The 20,746-nt window shown below is 40.4% G+C and overlaps 1 protein-coding gene and 1 long non-coding RNA gene across 3 annotated transcripts in view; one reads left to right on the top strand and one right to left on the bottom strand.

The window, feature by feature from the left end:
• Positions 1-5,192, bottom strand: part of LOC127687999 (HEAT repeat-containing protein 5B-like) — a 257,762-nt gene extending 252,570 nt beyond the window's left edge. The window contains 3 exon segments of the mRNA XM_052186758.1: positions 3,911-4,058; positions 4,631-4,854; positions 4,980-5,192. Coding sequence (XP_052042718.1) covers positions 3,911-4,058; positions 4,631-4,854; positions 4,980-5,192 — 585 coding nt within the window.
• A 10-nt stretch (positions 5,193-5,202) lies between these two features.
• LOC127687606 (uncharacterized) lies at positions 5,203-11,900 on the top strand. 2 transcript variants are annotated; one of them, XR_007978421.1, is made up of 4 exons: positions 5,203-5,327; positions 5,613-5,737; positions 8,362-8,515; positions 11,874-11,900. It is a non-coding gene; the product is annotated as an uncharacterized LOC127687606 (long non-coding RNA). The 2 variants fall into 2 exon arrangements; XR_007978422.1 differs by lacking the exon at positions 5,613-5,737.
• The last annotated feature ends 8,846 nt before the right edge of the window (positions 11,901-20,746 follow it).

The raw sequence follows: 20,746 nt of genomic DNA, 5'->3' as shown, positions 1-20,746 counted from the left end.
AACATAAGGAGGGAAACTACACCCTAAAAAAGCCAAAAAAGTAATCTTCTTTCAACAAACCCAAAATAAGATAACGACACAAATGTAAAAATAACATAAAAATTAACAGGGAGCAACAATCATTTTTCCTTAATATCTCTTAATATCAATGGACTCAATTCCACAGTAAAAAGACATAGAATAGCATACTGGATACATAAACAGGACCCAGCATTTTGCTGCATACAGGTAACGCAACTCAGTGTCAAAGATAATCACTACCTCACAGTAAAAGGCTGTAGAACAATTTTTCAAGAAAATGGTCCCAGGAAACAAGCTGGAATAGCCATTCTAATGTCCAATAAGATAGACTTTCAACCAAAAGTCATCAGAAAAGACATAAAAGGACATTTCATACTCATCAAAAGAAAAACCGACCAAGATGAACTCTCAATTCTGAACATCTATGCCCCAAATGTAAGGGCACCCACATTCAAAAAAGAAACTTCACTAAAGCAAAGAGCACACATGGTACCTCACACAATAATTGTGGGGGACTTCAACATCCCACTCTCATCATTGGACAGATCAGGGAAACACAAGCTAAACCAGAGGCACAGTGAAACTACCAGAAGTTATGGACTGAATGGATTTAACAGATATCTGTAGAATATTTCATCCTAAATCAAAAGAATATATCTTCTTCTCAGCACCTCATGGTACCTTCTCCAAAACTGATCATATAATTGGGCACAAAACAGACCTCAACAGATAAAAGAAGACTGACATAATCCCATGCCTCCTATCAGATCACTACAGATTAAGGCTGGTCTTCAATAGTGACAAAAACAACAGAAAACCCACATACACATGGATGCTAAACCATGCTCTACTCAATGAAAACTTGGTCAAGGAAGGAATAAGGAAAGAAATCAAAAGACTTAGCTGGGCAGTGGTAGTGCACGCCTTTAATCCCAGCATTTGGGAGGCAGATGCAGGTGAATTTCTGAGTTAGAGGCCAGCTTGGTCTACAGAGTGCGTTCTAGGACAGCCAGGGATACAGAGAGAAATCCTGTCTCTAAAAACCAAAATAAATAAAGAAAGAAAGACTTTATAGAATTTAATGAAAATGAGGGCACAACATACCCAAACTTACGGGAAACAATGAAAGCAGTGCTAAGAGGAAAACTCATAGCTCTGAGTGCCTCCAAAAAGAAACTGGAGAAAGCTTACACTAGCAGCTTAACAGCACACCTGAAAACTCTCGAACAGAAAGAAGTTAATACACCCATGAGGAGTAGACAGCAGGAAATCATCAAACACAGGGCTGAAACCAACCAAGTAGAAACAAAAAGAATCATACAAAGAATCAACAAAACTAGGAGCTGGTTCTTTGAGGAAATCAACAAAAAAGATAAACCCTTAGGCAGACTAACGAGAGGGCACAGAGACTGTATCTAAATTAACAAAATTAGAAATGAAAAGGGAGAAATAACAACAGAAACTAAAGAAATCAAAAAAGAAAGAAAGAAAATCATCAGATCCTACTACAAAAGCCTATACTCAACACAACATAATTCCAAGATTTACACATAATCAATATCTAGTCAATATCACCCATGTATTTAAGAAATATGATGCAGTTCCTACATACCAAGTACTAATCTAGGAGGCCCTGGGAGCAACAGTGCAAAAAAAAAAAATAGACAAAGTCCTCATTCTCATGAAATTTACATTCTGGGGTAGGGACAGAATATAAATATGTGAGTGGTATGAGAAAACACCTCTCTCTAAGGTGAAATGGTGAGCTACACAGCTATTTAAAAAAATATCCGAGGAGCAGGAACAAGATGTGAAAGGCTTTGCAGATGAAGTAAGATCCGCATATCTGAGGACAGCAAGGTTAGGGGAGCTGGTGGAGTAATAGAAAATTGTCTAAGATAAAGTCATAAGAAAACAGATGATGCTCCAGACACACTGAAGAGCATTAAATTTATGCCGAGTGATTGTTCTGAGCAGAGAAGGGTTGTATTCTAAATATTCTGCCAATTCACTTGGACTGTTCAAACTGTACAACATATATATATATATGTGGCAGACACATGGTGAGCAGTTAAAACCCTACTACAATGACCCAGATGAGAGACACTGCAGAGGCAGATGATGGGAAATGAATGAATTCTAGATATGCTTGTGGGTAACTCCCTTAACAGTTGCTAATCCACATGATATAAGGGAAGGGAATGATTTTAGGGGGCTGGCAAAGGATGGGTTTGAAATCAATAAATTGGTGTAAATGTGTTAACTCAGAGAGAGAGAGAGAGAGAGAGAGAGAGAGAGAGAGAGAGAGAGAGAGAGAACACAAATGAATCTCTGCTAGCCTTGAATCCACCATGTAGCTGAGAATGACTGTGAACTTTTGCTCACTCCTCCACTTCCCAGGGCTGGGATTATTACAACGGCCACCACATACACTTGTTCTATGTGGCGATAGGAATTAAACCCAGGGCTTTCTGCATGGTGGAGGCAAGTACTCTAGCAGCTGAGCTCCAGGCCAGCCCAGATGTCTTTTCAAAGCAGTTATGTAAAGTGGTGGTAGGAGTCATAGGAGTGAGTATCACTGAAAAGGAAGACTGACAACTCTCACAACAAAACACAGTGAGGGCTAAGTATTTAAAGCAGAGGATAAGCCACATGTAAAGATAGAAGGGAGCCAAATACAACACATCCAGATGATTGCTGTAGGCAGTGTGAGTCATGTGCCAGCTCCAAAAAGACTTTTCCTTGGAAGGGAAACAACAAATGCCCAGTTACAGGGGGTTTAAAAGACAAAAAGAAAATTCTAGTTAAAGGTCACTAGGGTATCCGTGGCCACAACAATAGGAAAGGAACCTGGACAAAACTTGAAAGCCAACAGGACCCTAAAAGTGATTCTCGGTCTTTCAGGCGAGAATAAATCTGCACCTAGAAATAAAAGGAATTACTAGTTGACTGTCCAAGAGGCTATACTGGTGTACACCCATCATGCCCAGCATTTCACCACTCAGACAGCTAATGCAGGGAGACAGCTGAATGTTTGAGGCCAGTCTGGGATATGCAATGAGCCCCAGGCCAGCCAGGAATAACTAATAAAGCAGTCAGACAAAGTAAAATCAAAGCCAACAAACAAACAAAATTTTCTACCCTCCTTTCTTCCATTCCAGAAGAAAGCTAGAGGCTTGCGTCCTGGAAAAAACATGAGATAGGACATCTTTGAACAAGAAGGATCAGACACAACTGTGGACTGAGGTCGCTGTACTAAAATAGGAATTAAGTGAATGTTTACATCATGAATGTTAAAGTCTTTAGTCTCCCTATCCCAATTCCTCAGTCCCAGACAATTATCCACATTCCCTTCAGACAACAGAGTAGAAAGGCATCTTCTAGGGAACAATTAGTCTAGAGAAACATACTAAGATAAGGTCAGGACCAGCCTATTGTGACATTCAGTTTGTAAAATTCACCTTTTCCAGAAAACCTTTTATGATTCACTCTTACATTTTCCCACTAGAGGAAAGCATCTAATATTAACAAAATAAAAAAAAAATACACAAAACAAGTTTGAATCAAAGAGGTTGTAGAGGGGAAAGTAAAAATCTCTTATCGCACAGGCCTTCCCAGGCACTGGAATTATAAGTGGATTATAAGTGACACCAGCACAGTGACGTTTAAATCCAGTCACATTGCACTGCCTAGACAGATATGACGCATGCAACAAGCAGATGTAAACAGGGTTTGGGCTTTACTGCTGACTAAGAGACGGATAAGCTAGAAATTCCCATAGTATGACATCCTCCACTTCCTGAGGTGAATGACTCATAACATTTAAAAAAACACAATATTTTCATCTTTCTTTATGTCAATCTTATGGTGGGGAGTGGGCAATACTCACCTTGTTGGCAGCAACTAGGACTTTATCAAGAAATCTTAACCATTCAAAGATGAACACTGGTCCCTTTGCCTTTGTGATCTGAGCCAATGCTTCTTCATTTAGCAATAAACCGTGAGCTAGCTCCATTATTGATGTTCTTAACTCCAACCTTAAGTGAACAGATTAGCTTTTTAAAAAGTAAAATACATATGTAAGCAATTTTTTATTTATGTGTAGGAATGTTTTGCCCACATGTATGTATATGGACTACATGTGTGCCTGGTGCCCACAGAGGTCAAAACAGGGTGTTGGCTTCCCCTGGAACTGGAGAAAAAGATGGTTTCGAGCCATCATGTGGGCTCTGGAAACCAAACCCAGGTCTTTATCAAAAGCAACAAGTATACTTAATCACTGAGCCATCTCTCCAGCCCTTACAGGTAAGGATTATTTAAATATTAAATACCAAGTTTCATAAATGCAACCGCTAAGATAGGGAAGGACTGCGTGGTTTCACTTCTCACTAGAGAATTAACTTCGTAAAGACAAAGATAAACAAAAAGAGACTGTTTGGCAATAAGAATGGAATGAAAGGAAAATGTAAACACTGCACAAAGACATTATCCCCGGGCTGTTGTTTGTCTATTAGAACATAGGCTATTAACTCATTCTACCTTGAGAACCGAACTTCTGAGCCTGGGCGAGGCTTCTCCTCCACCTGCTGAGCATCATGGGCACCTTTACCTGTCCCTCGCCACCAGGACACAGAATAAAGACCCCAGGGATCTGACAAGTAGGAGCGAGCCCGACGGGGTCCGGGACAACCCCTCGCCCGGGAACGCGGTGCTCCGGGTCCGGGTGCCCCGGGCCGCTCCCAAGACCCCGACAACTGGGAGTCTGCGGGAAACCGCAAACTGGGGTCCCGGGCCGCCCTGCGAGGTCAGCCTCGCGTCGAAGGAGTCCTCGAGCTGCCAAGCCCGAGGCTGAAAACTCGAATTCCTTCCTGAAGATGTCCAGGGACACAGGGATCGCGGTGCGTGTCAGCCTGGCAGAGCGCGACACCTCCTCACCTCCTAGTCTAGTCAGGACCGACCTGCCCAGCTCCGCACTGCCAAGGGACGCGGATGCCCCGCCTCCCAAACTCCTGCCCACAGGAAGCCTGAAGACAACGCATGCGCAGGACACTGGTCAGGCGCACCCGCACTCCCCAAGCTCTCTTAACCCCGCCCGCCCCAAGTTTCATAGCGAATCTGCTTTCAGGGCCTAGTGGGAGGTTCCTGGGTCCCGCACCAATTGCACAGAGCATGCTTAGCGCACCCTCAGCAGAACAGGGTCAGTGCTGTAAAGCTCGGGTTTGGGGCGTCAGGGCGACCTGGAGGATGACAGAGGGCCCTGCTAGTTGGCTGTGACTGCCCAGCACAGCGGCAGCTAAGCCCCATCCGTGAGTGCTTTGGTGGGTGGGTGCAGGAGGGAGGAGCGCAGGACGGAAGAGCCTGCGATGCGGAGGCACCCATAGGAGACTTAGCGCATCTCTCTGTGTGTTTAGTAGCCCTCGCTTCTTACTCGGTGTCCAATACTGAAATAAGCTAGCAGCACCTATAGCCTTCCTGTTGAGAAAATGGTTACTCCATTATTCCGGAACAGGCAAAGAGCGTCACCTTGTTCCAGTTCTTGGACACCCACCACCTCCAACCATCAACAAATGCTGTGCTTTCTCCTCCCTCAGATAGACCCAGAATCCTGGCCGCCTCGATGTGACTCTTAAGTGGTGGTTCAGGTGACCAGCATTCCTGCCTGGATAATCCATCTACTTGTGGAGTTTATTCTTATTTTTGAAGAAAGTGGATAATGGTAGTGTATATTTTCTTCATAGGAGGAGGAGGAGGAGAACAGTCACATTTTAGGACTCAATTCCTTATTCTTTTTTCTTTTTCTTTTTCTTTTTCTTTTTTAAGATTTATTTATTATACAACGTTCTGTCTGCATGTGTGCCTACAGGCCAGAAGAGGGCACCAGATCTCATTATAGATGGTTAAGAGCCACCATATGACTGCTGGGTATTGAACTCAGTACCTCTAGAAGAGCAGACAATTCTCTTAAACTCTGAACCATCTTTCCAGCCCCCATATTCCATTTCCCAACATAACTTCCTCACCATTGGTAATTAATTTCCTTAAATCGTATTATTTAATGAAACTGCAATACCCATCTATGAATTTTCAGTGTGATTGTATATGAAAAGTATACATAAAACATGGAATAATGAAAGTCGGGTGCTCATGCTAAAACGGCTAACCAGTTTACCTGGTGTGCCATCTTGCTATTCCAGGATATTGTTTTTTGTTTTTTAAATATGACATTAAAACCAACTTTACTGCCAGGTATGGTGACACATATCTTTAGTCCCAGAACTTGGGAGTCTAAGGCAGGTGGATCATGGGATTAAGGTTGAGTCCCTGTTAACAGGGAGGGTTTCAGTACATCCAAGGCTTCAAAGAGAAACCCTGACTGAAAACAAACAACCAACCAACCAACAAACAAAATGTTGTTGCTATATTTTTCCAACCGGGTAAAAGAAATCTCAACTCAATCAGTAACAATATAAGCTATAAGCCTAGATCGGGCTGATCTCCCACTACACTAATCTATTCCCATCTCTATTATTCCATCTAACTTGCAGTTTCTCTAGGCCATGAGCTTCTCTCTGCAGCCTCTCCATGCATCCTCCATAGCTAGTCCCACAAACTCTCAGCCCCTCCTCCTCCTTCCTGCCCAATCATAGGCTCAAGCCTTTATTTGAAAAGATAGGGTGGGGAGAAGGTTCACAAGGCAACTCCTCTTGTGCAGCACATCAGAGGAGTAGAATTAGCATCAAATTACAAGCCCAGAGGTATCCACAACTCCTCCCCCTTTCTGTCCAATTGAAAGGCTCTTTTATCTCAGACATCAATTGAGTGTAATTATTACCATTTTGTAATTTATAATATACAGGATAGACCTAACACCCAGTCCATCAATTTTTATCAATTAAATAGTACCTCTGTTGTCTATCTGAACTTAAAAGACTTAAAATTCTACACATGACTCAAGTCCTGGCTTTAAATTGTAACCCATCTGAAAACCATCCTCTCAAATCTGTATCATCTTTCTAAATGCTAAACAGCTTGAACTGACTATGAGCCTACTAGTCTTCAACCCCATCAGAAATCCAAGAATGACTAATATTACCTGAAAGTATGAGAAACACAACATATACCTTCTAAAACTTAGCCAATTTATAGAGACTGCTGATCACCTGAACAGGGCCTATACACCAAAACGTTGGAACATCAGTCTTCAGCCTTCTGGCCCAGGATCATCTGACAGACTTGGTAATGGAGAATTTTGAAGGGCTAATTACTCTATCTTGGCAGAGATTATCAGTCGACTATTTTGCATAGTGTGTCCTTTTTTTTGGACAGTATTTTTCTGTAGATGAAATGAGGCAATTCTTGCTTGGTGACTGTCTTGCCACAACTGAAGCAACTCTATTGATGCTCAATTTCCTTTTTGAATTAAAGAAAGGAGTGCTGTCAGGAGCAGACAGGTCTCCAGTCAAATGAACTTTAAAAAAGAAATGTCAATAAATGTCATGTTCTGTGTACTTCTGACACATTTGAAGACCATCTATCTACCTAAAGCATCTCTAAACTGTTAAGCATTGACTACTCTTGGCCATTAACTCAGGAACACACTTTTAATTAACCCACCACCAATTAACCCACAACCACAACTTTGCTATCTGGTCTTCTGTTGTTGTATTTTTTTTTTTTTTTTTTGGTTCTTAGAGACAGGGTTTCTCTGTGTAGCCCTGTCCGGGAACCCACTCTGTAGACCAGGCTGGCCTAGAACTCAGAAATCCATCTGCTTCTGCCTCACAGGTACTGGGATTAAAGGCCTATGCCACCACCGCCCAGCTCCTTTTATTCTTAAATGTGTTATATGGACACAATGCCTACATGGGAATAATAATATTAATCTCAGTTTTATATCAATAATACATTTATACCAATGAAAACCTTAAATTTGCATAAGTAAATTCTGAACCAATATAAGAGATTACAACTTCAGCTTCGTATCAGTTATAAAGACTTCTAACAATGTTAGATCTGGCTATGTAATGTTTTGCTTAAAAATACATTTGCCAACCTATCCCTATTTGTCTATTTCTTTAATTTCTATGAATAATAATTTCCATAATTTCTATATATCCCCCTTTTTCTTTTCTGCCCCCTTCCCCTTTACCTAAGAAGGAAGTATAGGAAAGAAGAAAGGTAGAAGTACCTGAGTTTAACTTCTTTAGCTCCCTCCCTGTCCAAATCTACATTTGTAAAGTACCTCTAAAATGACAACATATCTATAATTCCTAAAATAATCAGAACCATCTACCCCAACATAGGGAACTGGGATAATGATTATCTTCTGTCTGCTTCCAGCTGAATTGAGGCGAAGAATTCCCATCTGGGGGCCCAAAGGGAAATAGGAAAGTTGACTCGTCAGAGGAGACCTAGCTGCCATTATTTGCCTTCCAGTCGCTATGTTCATTGGTCAGCTGACATCTTGACCATGACATTCTGAAAGGCTGAATAGGTGAGTAGTTCTGGAAACAAGTCTCTAAAACAATCAGCTTTGAGGGAGTTGAAGTAGAGTCAAGTGTGAAGCTGGAATGGAAGGTCCCAGAATCTCAGCATCCCCAGAGTGTGAGTCTTTTTAGGGCTGTCTTTCTCTTCTTTTATCCTGTAGTATACAAAACTATTTTGTTGATTGTGTTAGTCTCCCTTTACTTCTCTGTCGCTAAGGTCTTCAGGAGGTCTCTCTTCGTCGTGTCTGATTTTTATCACCTTGGAAAGAACCCACAGCTTTTCTTTTATGTGGAAACAGGCATAGCCCCTCCCCCAGCATAATATATTTCCCACACATGGTCGTGTGTCATGAAGCCATCTTGTCTTATGTTCTTTCTATTTACACAGAAGGTCTTTCTCTGGGTGTAGTTCATCCTTATCTGACATCCTTTAATGAACATTTTTTAAAACTACAATGCTGCTTCCTCTCATCTCAGAAAAGATTATAAAGATATGTTTGCAGGTGTCTTCCAAAGGACAGTGTTTTCACAAAAGAGCCATTCTTACATGAAGCCTCCAGGAGTTCACTTCTTACTGTGTTGGAATTTTAGGCTCTAGGCCTCATTGGTAGGGGCATAATGGTTTCTAGAGAGAGGGCTTCCTCTGGTCTCTGTTTCTTACCTTAGTACCAGAGGGGTCAGCCCTGGCCAGAACCTCAGACCTGTTTTCTGCTTCCTGGATGAACATTTCTGTTCCCTCCCAGGTGCTGTGTTAATTGTCTTACACTCTAGGGTCAGTGCATCTCCGTTGCTCACTATACAATATCTCCAGTGCCCTTTATGATTTCATTTTCACCTGTGAATTATTTAGGAGAAGGTTATTAAATCCTTAAATATATGAATATTTTCGTGTTTTGTTTTAGAATATCTTTTTGTTTTGTTTTCTCTTTTCTTGTTCTGTTGAGAAGAGTTTCTTTGTGTAACAGCCCTCACTGTCCTGGATTCTCCTTGTAGACCAGGCTAGCCTCACAAGATCCACTTGCCTCTGTCTCCAGTACGACAGGATTAACATGACCAGCTTGTTTTAGAATAGCTTACAGCTGTTGGTTTCTAACTTGATTCTGATATGGTCAAAAATCATGTGGTAATTTTCCTCCCTTCAATATAAACTTAATATTTGAGACCCAAAATATTCTCCGTTTTGGTAAATACACATCATGTACTTGAAAAGAATGTGTATCCTTAACACAGTATTTTGCAAAAGCTAATGGCCATGAGGTGTTCTGTAAATTCTAAAGATAAATGATATTTCTCAGATCATTTATTCTTCACTGAAGCTTTTTCTTGTTGTCCTATCAGTAGCTGAGAGAGATAAGTGTACTCTTTATACTTATGGAGTTGTCTGATATGCCCGCTGCTGTCAGTTTCAGTATGTGTAGTTCGAAGTTCTGTTATTAGATATTGCAACAGATTATTATGTCTTCTGAATAATTTGACATTTTTTGTCATTAGGAAGCCTGTCTTTTTCTATCTGGATGTAGTCTCTGTCTTAAAGTCGGTTTTATTGAAATTAATTAGTCATCACAGTCGTCTTGTGCTTGGTGATTGCATACAATAGTTACATTGATGCATGATTTTGAAATGTAGTGAATTTAAAAATGTGCATGTGTGCTATGTGAGTCTGTGCATGGGAGTGCAGGTGCCTGCCAAGAGCAGAAGCATCAGATCCCTCTGGAGCTGGACTTACAGGTAGTTGTGAGCCACCTGAAGTGGGTGCTGGGAACCGAACTCAGGTCCTTTAGAGCTTAGTTCACAAGTCCCTTCAGTAATCCTAGATCCTGTCATTTGACAGGATTAATGATCACACCTCTACCCCTTGTCAACTTAACCCAAACACATCAAGCATATTTTTTATCACATCTTTAGTTTGTATATGTATATAACTGTGTCAGTACCAAGGTACATGTGTGGAGGTCAGAAGACCAAGATGTGGATCTTGAAAATCAAATTCAAGGAGTCATGTTTGATAATAGACAGCTTTACCTGCTTAGCCATGTTGCTGGCCCCCAAACACATCATTCTTAATCCACAGTCCTCTACTATTTGTCTGCATAGGTTCATGCAACCTCCTAACACAAAAATATGCTCATTCCAACTTCAAAAGTGTCTGGAATCTAACAGTTCTAAAACTTCTAGGTCTCTTGTGACATTTCAGGGAATGTCCTAACTCTGAGCTTCAACATGATTAAAAACATTTTACATCCTTCAAGCATATAGATATACAAAGTAAACATTCCCAGTCCAAAGATAAGAGTGGGAACATAGCAATGATAAAACCAAGACAAGAAAAATCCAGCAGGGTAACCACCAAATACTGCATCTCCATGTCCAGCATCATCATTCCATTGGTGGAATCATCTGACTTCCAGGGGGCTTAAGTGGTTTCTTCCTCCAGCTTTGCCATCTGTAGTACACATCCTCTAAATCAAGCAAGCCCTCGCTATGCCTCTAGCTTGCTTTCCTGTCTCGATCTCCATGTCTTCACCTTCATAGCTTCACACTGTGGTATTGTGGGGCTTCCTCTCAGGGAGCCTGACCCTAACACACATTGCCAATTTCAGGGTGGATTTTCCCACTTCGATTAACCTAATCAATGTAATCCTTCATAAGCATGTCTAGGCTAATCTAATCTAGATGGTTCCTCACAGGTATGCCCTCCCTTGATTCTCTAGCCTCTTGAGTGGAAACTCACAATTAGCTTACAAAAGACCAGGAGTGGGTACAAAAATGGCTTGGTGGTTAAAATACTTTCTGTGCAAATATGAGGACCGGAATTTGGACCCCCAGAAATCCATGGAAAGGTTGGATGAGTTCGGTGGCCCACCCGTAATTCCAACATCAGAAGGCAGAGGAGAGAGAAGCTGAAACCTTTTTTACCTCCAGTAGCCACCTCTGTTTATTCATTCTTCAAACCCAAGTCTCCCTCCCATAGCATTATCTTCTGCTGGAGAGACTTGCTCACACATTCTTACAGATTTACTTGATAAGTTATCTGTCCAAATTTGAAATGAGTCATGTCAAGCCATATTCAATTATATCAAATGCAGAATTGTTGTCCTCAAGGACAGAGGACAGAGGCCTAGGCAGTCACCAAGGGAAGGGAGTGTGTAGAGAGAGAAAGAAAGCTCTCAGGCAAGAGAGTAGAGACAGAGATGTCTAGATATATGGGGACTGCTTTGACATGTAAAATAGGCACTAAGCCCCTTTGTTCATGGCCATAGCCAAACAATTCTGAATGCAAAAGCTTACTTTTTCCATTAATGAAATATTAACTTAGGAATTTTTACTGGAGCTTGAGTTCTGAATTAACAAATCTTTTCTGTTAAGATACTTAAAATGGGCTAGAGAGATGGCTCTGCTCTTCCAGAGGTCCTGAGTTCAATTTCCAGAAGCCTCATGGTGGATCACAGCCATCTGGAATTGGATCTGATGCCCTCGTCTTGTGTCTCTGAAGACAGCAACAGTGTACTCTTATACATAAATAAAATAAATCTTTAAAAATACTTTTTAAAAACAGTGTTACATGGCTCACTGACTTCTTCCTTTCTCTTGGGCATCCAGGACCCTATGGGGCACTGTTTCCCGCATTATGCTCTTCTGAAGCTAGGCTCTAGTTTAGTTTGTTTTAAGACTGTTTTCATTAATCGTTTCATTAAGATGCATATAGCTATGTTTCTCTGTGAGTAATCTTACAGTTAAGCTTCTTGAATCTTTCAGTTTGTATCTATCACCAAATGCTGGACTTTTTTTTAAAAAGCAACTTGAATTTTTTCAAATGTGTTTTTTTGTGGCTATGTGGAATCCATGTGTATACATGTGTGAATATGTCTGTAGGGCAGACACTGATGTGGTTGTCCTCCTAGCTGTTCATCTTATTTATTATTTTTAGTGTTCAGGAGGGCTGCTGCAGAGAGGACTGAGCAGTTAAGAGTACTCATTCCACAAAAAGGCTGGAGAGATGGCTCAGAGGATAAGGGCACCGACTGCTCCTCCTAAGGTCATGAGTTCAAATCCCAGCAACCACATGATGGCTCACAACCAGCTGTAATGAGATCTGATGCCCTCTTCTTAAGTGTCTGAAGATAGCTACAGTGAGCAAGCAGGGCCCGAGCTAGAAGAAAATGTGTCTGAAGACAGCCTCAGTGTACTTACATATAATGAATAAATCTTAAACACACACACACACACACACAGCGAGAGAGAGAGAGAGAGAGAGAGAGAGAGAGAGAGAGAGAGAGAGAGAGAGAGAGAGAGAGTCCTTGTTGCTCTTGGCAGAGGACCTGGGTCCTAGTACCACATGGATGCTGACTGCCATCTGTAACTCCAGTTGTAGGAATCCGAAGCCCTCATCTGACTATGCACATGCTATGCGTACATTGGTGTATATACACAAATGCGAACAAGGCATTTAGTCTCAAAATAAAAGTCTAGATAATTTGCTGGCATTTCTATGGGCAGTGGTCATTTACCACCTGGTGAGGATGCTAGAGCCCAACCCTCAGGAGGTGGTTCTTTCCTTTTTCTTTATGTGTACTAGGAATCAAGCTCAGGTAATCAGGCCCCACTGCCTGAACTCAGGGTACTGAGTAACCTAGATGAATGTGTGAGGCGGCTTTGTATTTTCTTAGTAATTTTTTCTTTTTCTTTTTGTTTGTTTCCTTGCTTTGTGTTCCAGAGAGGGTTTCTCTATGTAGCCCTGGAACTTACTCTGTAGACCAGGCTGCCCTGGAACTCAGAGATCCGCCCGTCACTGCTTTTCTTTTATGTGTGTGTGTGTTAGATATTTGCTTTATTTACATTTCAAATGGTATCCCCTTTCCTCATTACCCCTCTGAAAACCACCATTCTATCCCTCCTCCACCTGCTCACCCCCCATATTTCCTGACTTGCATTCCCCTATTCTGGAGAATTGAGTCTTCACAGGACCAATGGCCTCTCCTCTTATTGAAGTCTGAAATGGTCATTGTCTGCTATGTATGTAGCTGGTGCCAAGGGTCCCTCTGTGTGTACTGTTTGGTTGGGAGTTTAGTCCCTGGGAGATCTGGGGGTACTGGTTGGTACAAATATTGTTTCTCCTGCTGGACTGCAAAGCTCTTGAGCTCCTTGGGTCCTTTCTCTAGCTGCTCCATTGGTGGACCCTGTGCTCATTCTATTGGTTGGCTGTGAACCATGGATATTTTGATCCACTTTCCAATAAGGATCAAAAAATACACATTTTGGTCTTCCTTCTTCTTGAGGGTCATGTGGTCTCTGGTTGTTTCTTGGGTATTCCTAGCTTTTGGACTAATAATCACTTATCAGTGAGTGCATACCATATGTATTCTTTTGTGACTGGGTTACTTCACTCAGGATGACATTTTCTAGCTCCATCCATTTGGCTAAGAATTTCATTTATTCGTTGATTTTAGTAGCTGAGTAGTACTCCATTGTATAAGTGTACCACATTTTCTGTATCTTCTACTCTGTTGAAGGACATCTGGGTACTTTCCAACTTCTGGCTATTATAAAGAAGGCTGCTATGAACATAGTGAAGCATGTGTCCTTATTACATGTTAGAGCATCTTCTGGGTATATGCCCAGGAGTGGTATAGCTGGGTCCTTACATAGTACTATGTCCAATTTTCTGAGGAACCACCAAACTAATTTCCAGAGTGGTTTTATCAACTTGCAATCTCACCAGCAATTGAGGAATGTTCCTCTTTCTCCACATCCTCTCCAGCATTTGCTGTCCCCTGAGTTTTTAATCCTGACCATTCTGTCTGGTGTGAGGTGGAATCTCTGGGTTGTTTTGATTTGCATTTCCCTGATGATTAAGGATGTTGAACATTTCTTTAGGTGTTTCTCACCCATTCAGTATTCCTTAGTTGGGCATTCTTCGTTTATCTATGAATGCCATTTATAATAGGGTTATTTGGTTCTCTGGAGTCTAACTTCTTGAGTTCTTTGTATGCCAGGAGCCATCTTTACTTAGATCTCAATGCAAAACCAGGAGCTATCTCCACCTAGATCTCGATACCAGGAGATCTCGATACCAGGATTCCTTCTCACTTAGATCTCGATGCCAGGAGTCATTCTTACTTAGATCTCAAAATGTTCTTCTTTTGAAGCTTACCTGTGGATAGGTTACTATAGCAACTCCTTTCCACTTCACCTCCTCATGACCCCCTTTTTATCATGCCAAAATTCCAGCAGCAATAACTAGCTTTCCCCAGAAACTCTTGATAAACTGTTTCTTAGAAATGATGCCAACCCCCTGAGATTGTTCCCCCTTTACCCCTCCCAAACCTTGTGAGCTTCCCTTTATATTAACTTTTGTAAAAAAATAAAATTTGACAGCTTGATCAGAATACAGATGTACAGACGTGCATCTCTCCTGTCTCATGTGTCTCGCCTTTCCCTTGGTAGTTCCGGGGACCCTGTTGACTGGCCTGCAGGTCCGGCACTCTGGCACCCAACATAGTGCCCCCATGGATCCATCAACGGGGAAGGAGGCCGTAGGGAAAAAAAAAGGAAGAGCTCTTCATGTGCAGCTCCTGGAGCGGATTAATTCAAGGCATGTTTGACCCGCCAGTGCTAGGCCAGAGGAAAATCTCCATGGCAACAATGTCTCAGAAGGTGAAACCCCATGGGACAAGAATTTATCCAGCCTTTTTTAAGGCTCAAGGGATCTCTCAAGATGCGAGGGCTGGGTTAATAAAAAGAGATCTTAGGTACTTCTTGAGAAGTACTTAGGGTCTTAAGTATTATGTCAGACAAATTTGTCCCTGGTTCCCAGAGGAAGGAACCATAGATAAGAAAACATGGCTAGAGTAAGTAATTGTTTTAGAGATTACTCTGCAACTTTTTATCAGGGATGGGAGGGTGGGGGGTCGGGTTGGGGGGAGGGGGGCAGGGGAAAGTTCTGGTTACTGCCTTTAACTACTGGTCTCTGATTAATTAATGACATTATTCAGAATTCCTCCGGCTTCCAGGATCTAGTTCTCTGAAAAAGTGCTCATCCATACACTGTCTCTGTGCTCTCTTATCCCTCCCACCTCTGACAGATATGGAGGAGGGACATTTAAAACAGTCTCTGTGTATGTCTGCTCTTTTACCTTATTTCTCAAAAAGACCAATGTCTATCCTTGTCTATAAACTCTGAAATCTAGTCATAATTCAGGTGATGACACTCTATCTCCCAGGGAGGAAGCCAGCTTGGAGGAGAAAGCTGCCAGCAGAAGAGCCACTGAAAAAAATTTCTTCTCTCTGCCAAATGATAGCTGCAAGGAGCAAGTAGCTCTCTTAAAGGACCTAGGAGAGTTAGAAGGACAAATGGTCACTCTAACTTCAGGATTTATTTCAAAGACAAATACCCAGAAAAAGCCAGAGCCAAAACAAGCCCCTTGACTTTAAAGTTTTAGAAAAATTAAAGTCTGCAGTCACAGCCTAATGGGCAGACTGCTCCCTTCACTTTGGCACTGGATCAGTTCTCAAATATCCTGAGGATAGTCATTTATTTAAAGAACTTATCTTTTTTTTTAACTCAAATTATATTTGCATAAACAAGTATAAAAATTAAGAATTAGCAGTATCAAAATGAAGGAACAATTTTGAGTAATTTTAATCCATGGTGTGTGTGTGTGTGTGTGTGTGTGTGTGTGTGTGTGCGTGTGTCTGTGTGTGTATGTATTTCTAAAGGCTTCATTTTTAACATTTTAAAAACAGCAGCTATAAGCCAGGCAGTAGTGGTGCAAGCCTGTAATCCCAGCACTCTGGGAGGCAGAGGCAGGTGGATTTCTGAGTTCGAGGCCAGCCTGCTCTACAGAGTGAGTTCCAGGACAGCCAGGGCTATACAGAGAAACCCTGTCTCGAAAAAAAAAATCACAAAAAACAAAGAAAAAATATATAGCAGCTACAATACCCAATTTAATTATCTGTGCTGTAGTAAGGGGATTCCCACAGTATATGTAGTCCTTATAGGATGTATGTATAGAAATATAAAAGCAAATTGCAACAAATTATCTTTTGTATACCCATTATTGATTTTGCCTAAAAAGGCTTGCCATGTAATAGATTAACCATCAATAATAATCAGTTTGATTGCTGTTTAAAACAAGGAACAAACATTGTATCAGGCTCTTAAAACATTTTTTAGATGATCTATTTGTTCCTGATTTAATTTTGGCATTTGGTATCTGTCTAGGAAATTGTTCATTTCTTCCAGATTCTCCAGTTGTGTTGAGTATAGGCTTTTGTAGTAAGATCTGATGATTTTTTTTGAATTTCCTCAGTTTCTGTTGTTATATCCCCCTTTTCATTTCTAATTTTGTTAATTTGGATACTTTCTCTGTGCCCTTTGCTCAGTCTGGCTAAGGGTTTATCTATCTTGTTGATTTTCTCAAAGAACCAGCTCCTGGATTCATTGAATCTTTGTATGTTTCTCTTTGTTTCCACTTGATTGATTTCAGCCCTGAGCTTGATGATTTCCTGTCTTCTACTCCTCCTGGGTGAATTAGCTTCTTTTTGTTCCAGAGCTTTCACGTGTGTCATTAAGCTGCTAGTGTATAGTCTCTACAGTTTCTATTTGGAGGCACTCAGGGCTATGAGTTTTCCTCTTAGCACTCCTTTCATTGTGTCCCAAAGATTTGGGTATGTTGTGCCTTCATTTTCATTAAATTCTAAAAAGTCTCTGATTTCTTTCTTTATTTCTTCTTTGGCCAAGGTGTCATTGAGTAGAGTATTGTTCAGCCTCTATATGGTTGATTTTGGAGGAGGTACCATGAGGTGCTGAGAAAAGGGTATATTCTTTTGCTTTAGGGTAAAATGTTCTATAAATATCAATCAAATCCAATTGGTCCAAAGCATCAATTAGTTTTACTGTGTCCCTGTTTAGTTTCTGTTTTAGTTTCTGATTGGTCAATTGAGGATAGTGGAATGTTGAAGTCACACACAATTATTGTGTTAGGTGCAATGTGTGTTTTGAGCTTTAGTAAAGTTTCTTTTACGAATGAATTGCATTTGGCATGTAGATGTTCAGCATTGAGAGTTCTTCTTGGTGGATTTTTCCTTTGACCAGCAAGAAGTGTCCTTCTGTGTCTCTTTTGATGACTTAAGTTTGAAAGTCATATCTATCTGATATTAGAATGGCTACTCTGGCTTGTTTCCTGAGACCTTTGGCTTGTAAAATTGTCTTCTAGCCTTTTACTCTAAGGTAGTTTTTATCTTTGACACTGAAGTGTGTTTCCTGTATGCAGCAAAATGTAGGGTCCTGTTTCCTTATCCATTTTGTTAGTCTGTGTCTTTTTATTGGGGAATTGAGTCCATTGACGTTAAGAGATATTAAGGAATAGTGATTATTACTTCCTGTCATTTTTGATGTTATTTTTATATTTGAGTGGTTATCTTCTTTTGGGTTTGATGAAAGAAGGTTATTATCTTGCTTTTTCCAGGGTGTATTTTCCCTCCTTGTATTGGAGTTTTCCTCTTATTATTCTTTGTAGGGCTGGGTTTGGGGAAAGATATTGTGTAAATTTGGTTTTGTCATGGAATATCTTGGTTTCTCCATCTATGGTGATTGAGAGTTTTGCTGGGTATAGTAATCTTGGCTGACATTTGTGTTGTCTTAGAGTCTGCATGATATCTGCCCTGGATCTTCTAGCTTTCATGGTCTCTGGTGAGAAGTCTGGTGTGATTCTGATAGGTCTTCCTTTATATGTTACTTGACCTTTTTCTCTTACTGCCTTTAATATTCTTTCTTTGTTTAGTACATTTGGGGTTTTGATTATTATGTGACGGGAAGTATTTCTGCTCAGGTCCAGTCTGTTTTGAGTTCTGTAGGCTTCTTGTATATTATTCATGGGCATCTCTCTCTTTAGGTTAGGGAAGTTTTCTTCCATATTTTGTTGAAGATATTTGCTGGCCTTTTCAGTTAAAAAAACATTTTTTGATACCTTTATGTTTTTATCTTACAACATTTTACCAACACACCAATATCTTTATTGAAGGAAGTAAAAACTTTATTTGGAGAGGAAAAAAGCTGATTTTACATTAATGTTCTCCTTCCCAAGGAATTGCGGTGAACACGTTATAAACCGTTTGACAAATGCTTACAGTAGCTTTCTCTGAGTTATGTCTCTTATCATTTATTTTGAAAACATCAGAGCTTAAATCCTTTTGTGGGAAGCTTAAAGCAATGTCTTAGCCAATTAATTTATCTTACCAACTTTTGAAAATCATTTACTTAAAAAATTTTAAAAGCCCATAGTTAAGAGCAAAGGCCTGTAATAAAATCCTATGAACAATATACTCTGAAAAATCTAAGATCCTAGCTTCTTGTATTGAAGCAGAGACAAAACATTTTTTCTCACCTAAGTTAAGGCTATTTAGCCATTCCTTGAGGAAAAAAATCTTAATGAAATTGCTTTGTTGTTTCTTTTAAAGTTAGCTCATGCTCTTTTAAAGTTAGAAACAATTGCTTTTACCACCACACCAATAAACTTGTGAAAAAAATAGCAACAGGCCCATTCTGACAACAGCTGCTTTTAACCTTATCACTCTTAAAATCATCCCAATTACAAAACATGCCAAAAATTGTGAGCCTCCAACCAGACTGCAAACTGCAGCCAATGGCACACTGGCAATCCTTATTGTAACTCTTAATTTTCTCTTGTAATATTAGCGCATAACTATAACTTTGGAGAGTAAAACCCGATTTTAATTAATCTATTTTCTTTAAAATCAATGGCAAATGCATTACTTCCACACCACAAAGTCTGTCTCCCACTTCCCATGTTTGAATGCATGACAGTGTAACTTATTAAAGAGACATTATCTTAAATCCTATTCCTACAAGTTCAATTTCTAGGATAAGATTCACACAAAATACCATGCTTGTTTAGGACCATCTTAGAGGCCTGTGTTTTCCCTGGGTTGTATCATGCCACGTGTTCAAGATGGCTCCAACCCTGAGCTACCAGCTCTAAACTCACCTCTTATTACCAACCTTAATCTTTTAAATCATGTACAATAATTTTCTGTTTTCTTTTTTTTTATTCGATATATTTTTTATTTACATTTCAAATTATTTCCCCTTTCCTAGCCCCCCCACTCCCAGAAAGTCCTGTAAGCCCCCTTCTCTCCCCTTGTCCTCCCACCTACCCCTTCCCACTTCCCCGTTCTGGTTTTGCTGAATTCTGCTTCACTGAGTCTTTCCAGAACAAGGGGCCACTCTTCCTTTCTTCTTGTACCTCATTTGATGTATAGATTATGTTTTGGGTATTCCAGGTTTCTGGGTTAATATCCACTTATTAGTGAGTGTATACCATAATTTACCTTTTGAGTCTGGGTTACCTCATTTAGTATGATGTTCTCTAGCTCCATCCATTTGCCTAAGGATCTTCTGGAAGTGAGGTGCCCAGTTTTCGGAGGAACCTCCAGACTGATTTTAAGATGGCTCCAACCCTGAGTTACCAGTTTATACTAATCTTTTATTACCAACATTATACCTTTTAAATCATAACCAATAACTTTTAACTCTATAGTCAAGATATGTAAAACTTTATACCAATAAGACCAGTAGAAGCAAGAATAAAGTGATTAAATGAATCTCATAGCTTAAACCAAACAAATTTTCCCTAAATCTTGAGGCTGCTGGCCCTTTAAGAAGCAGCCTTTTTTTCTCCAGCCTTGTTTGAATCCTGTTTTATTGCAGGGTCCTTTAAATCAGCCTCTGCTGTACAAACTGTGGCCAGATCGAGAGATAGACTGCCAGCAGATGAAATCTTCACCAATTTTTCTTATTAACATGAAACAGATCAACAATCATTCAATCAATGAAACAAAAAGGACACAAACGTACATGTGGACATGGTGTCCACCAGAGACCAAAAAACTCTATGTAGAAAGGGAAGTGTGCTGGTTGGGCAATTCAATCCATTTTCCTTCTCTCTTTCTCTTTCATGTTTCTAAAATATGGGGTTTTTTGTATTTTACTCTTTTTATTTTGTTTTATTTTATTTTTGCACTATGCCTCTTCCCTGATACAGTTCTTAGACTGCGAACCACGTGCCTAATTGAATTAATTCCCTGTTCCATTTTGCTGTCACACCCTAGCTGATCCAGTCTAGCCTGTATCTATTTTGCACCCCTGCAGCAACAGCCTTGAAAAAATGACATTTTTAGCCATAAAATTAATACTCTGTTGCTTAACGTGCCGGATACAT

This window comes from Apodemus sylvaticus, chromosome 6, assembly GCF_947179515.1.
Source record: "Apodemus sylvaticus chromosome 6, mApoSyl1.1, whole genome shotgun sequence".
In the NCBI taxonomy this organism is placed as follows: domain Eukaryota; kingdom Metazoa; phylum Chordata; class Mammalia; order Rodentia; family Muridae; genus Apodemus; species Apodemus sylvaticus.
Note: the sequence above shows the minus strand (reverse complement) of the source record. Positions and strands in the feature narration are given on the sequence as shown.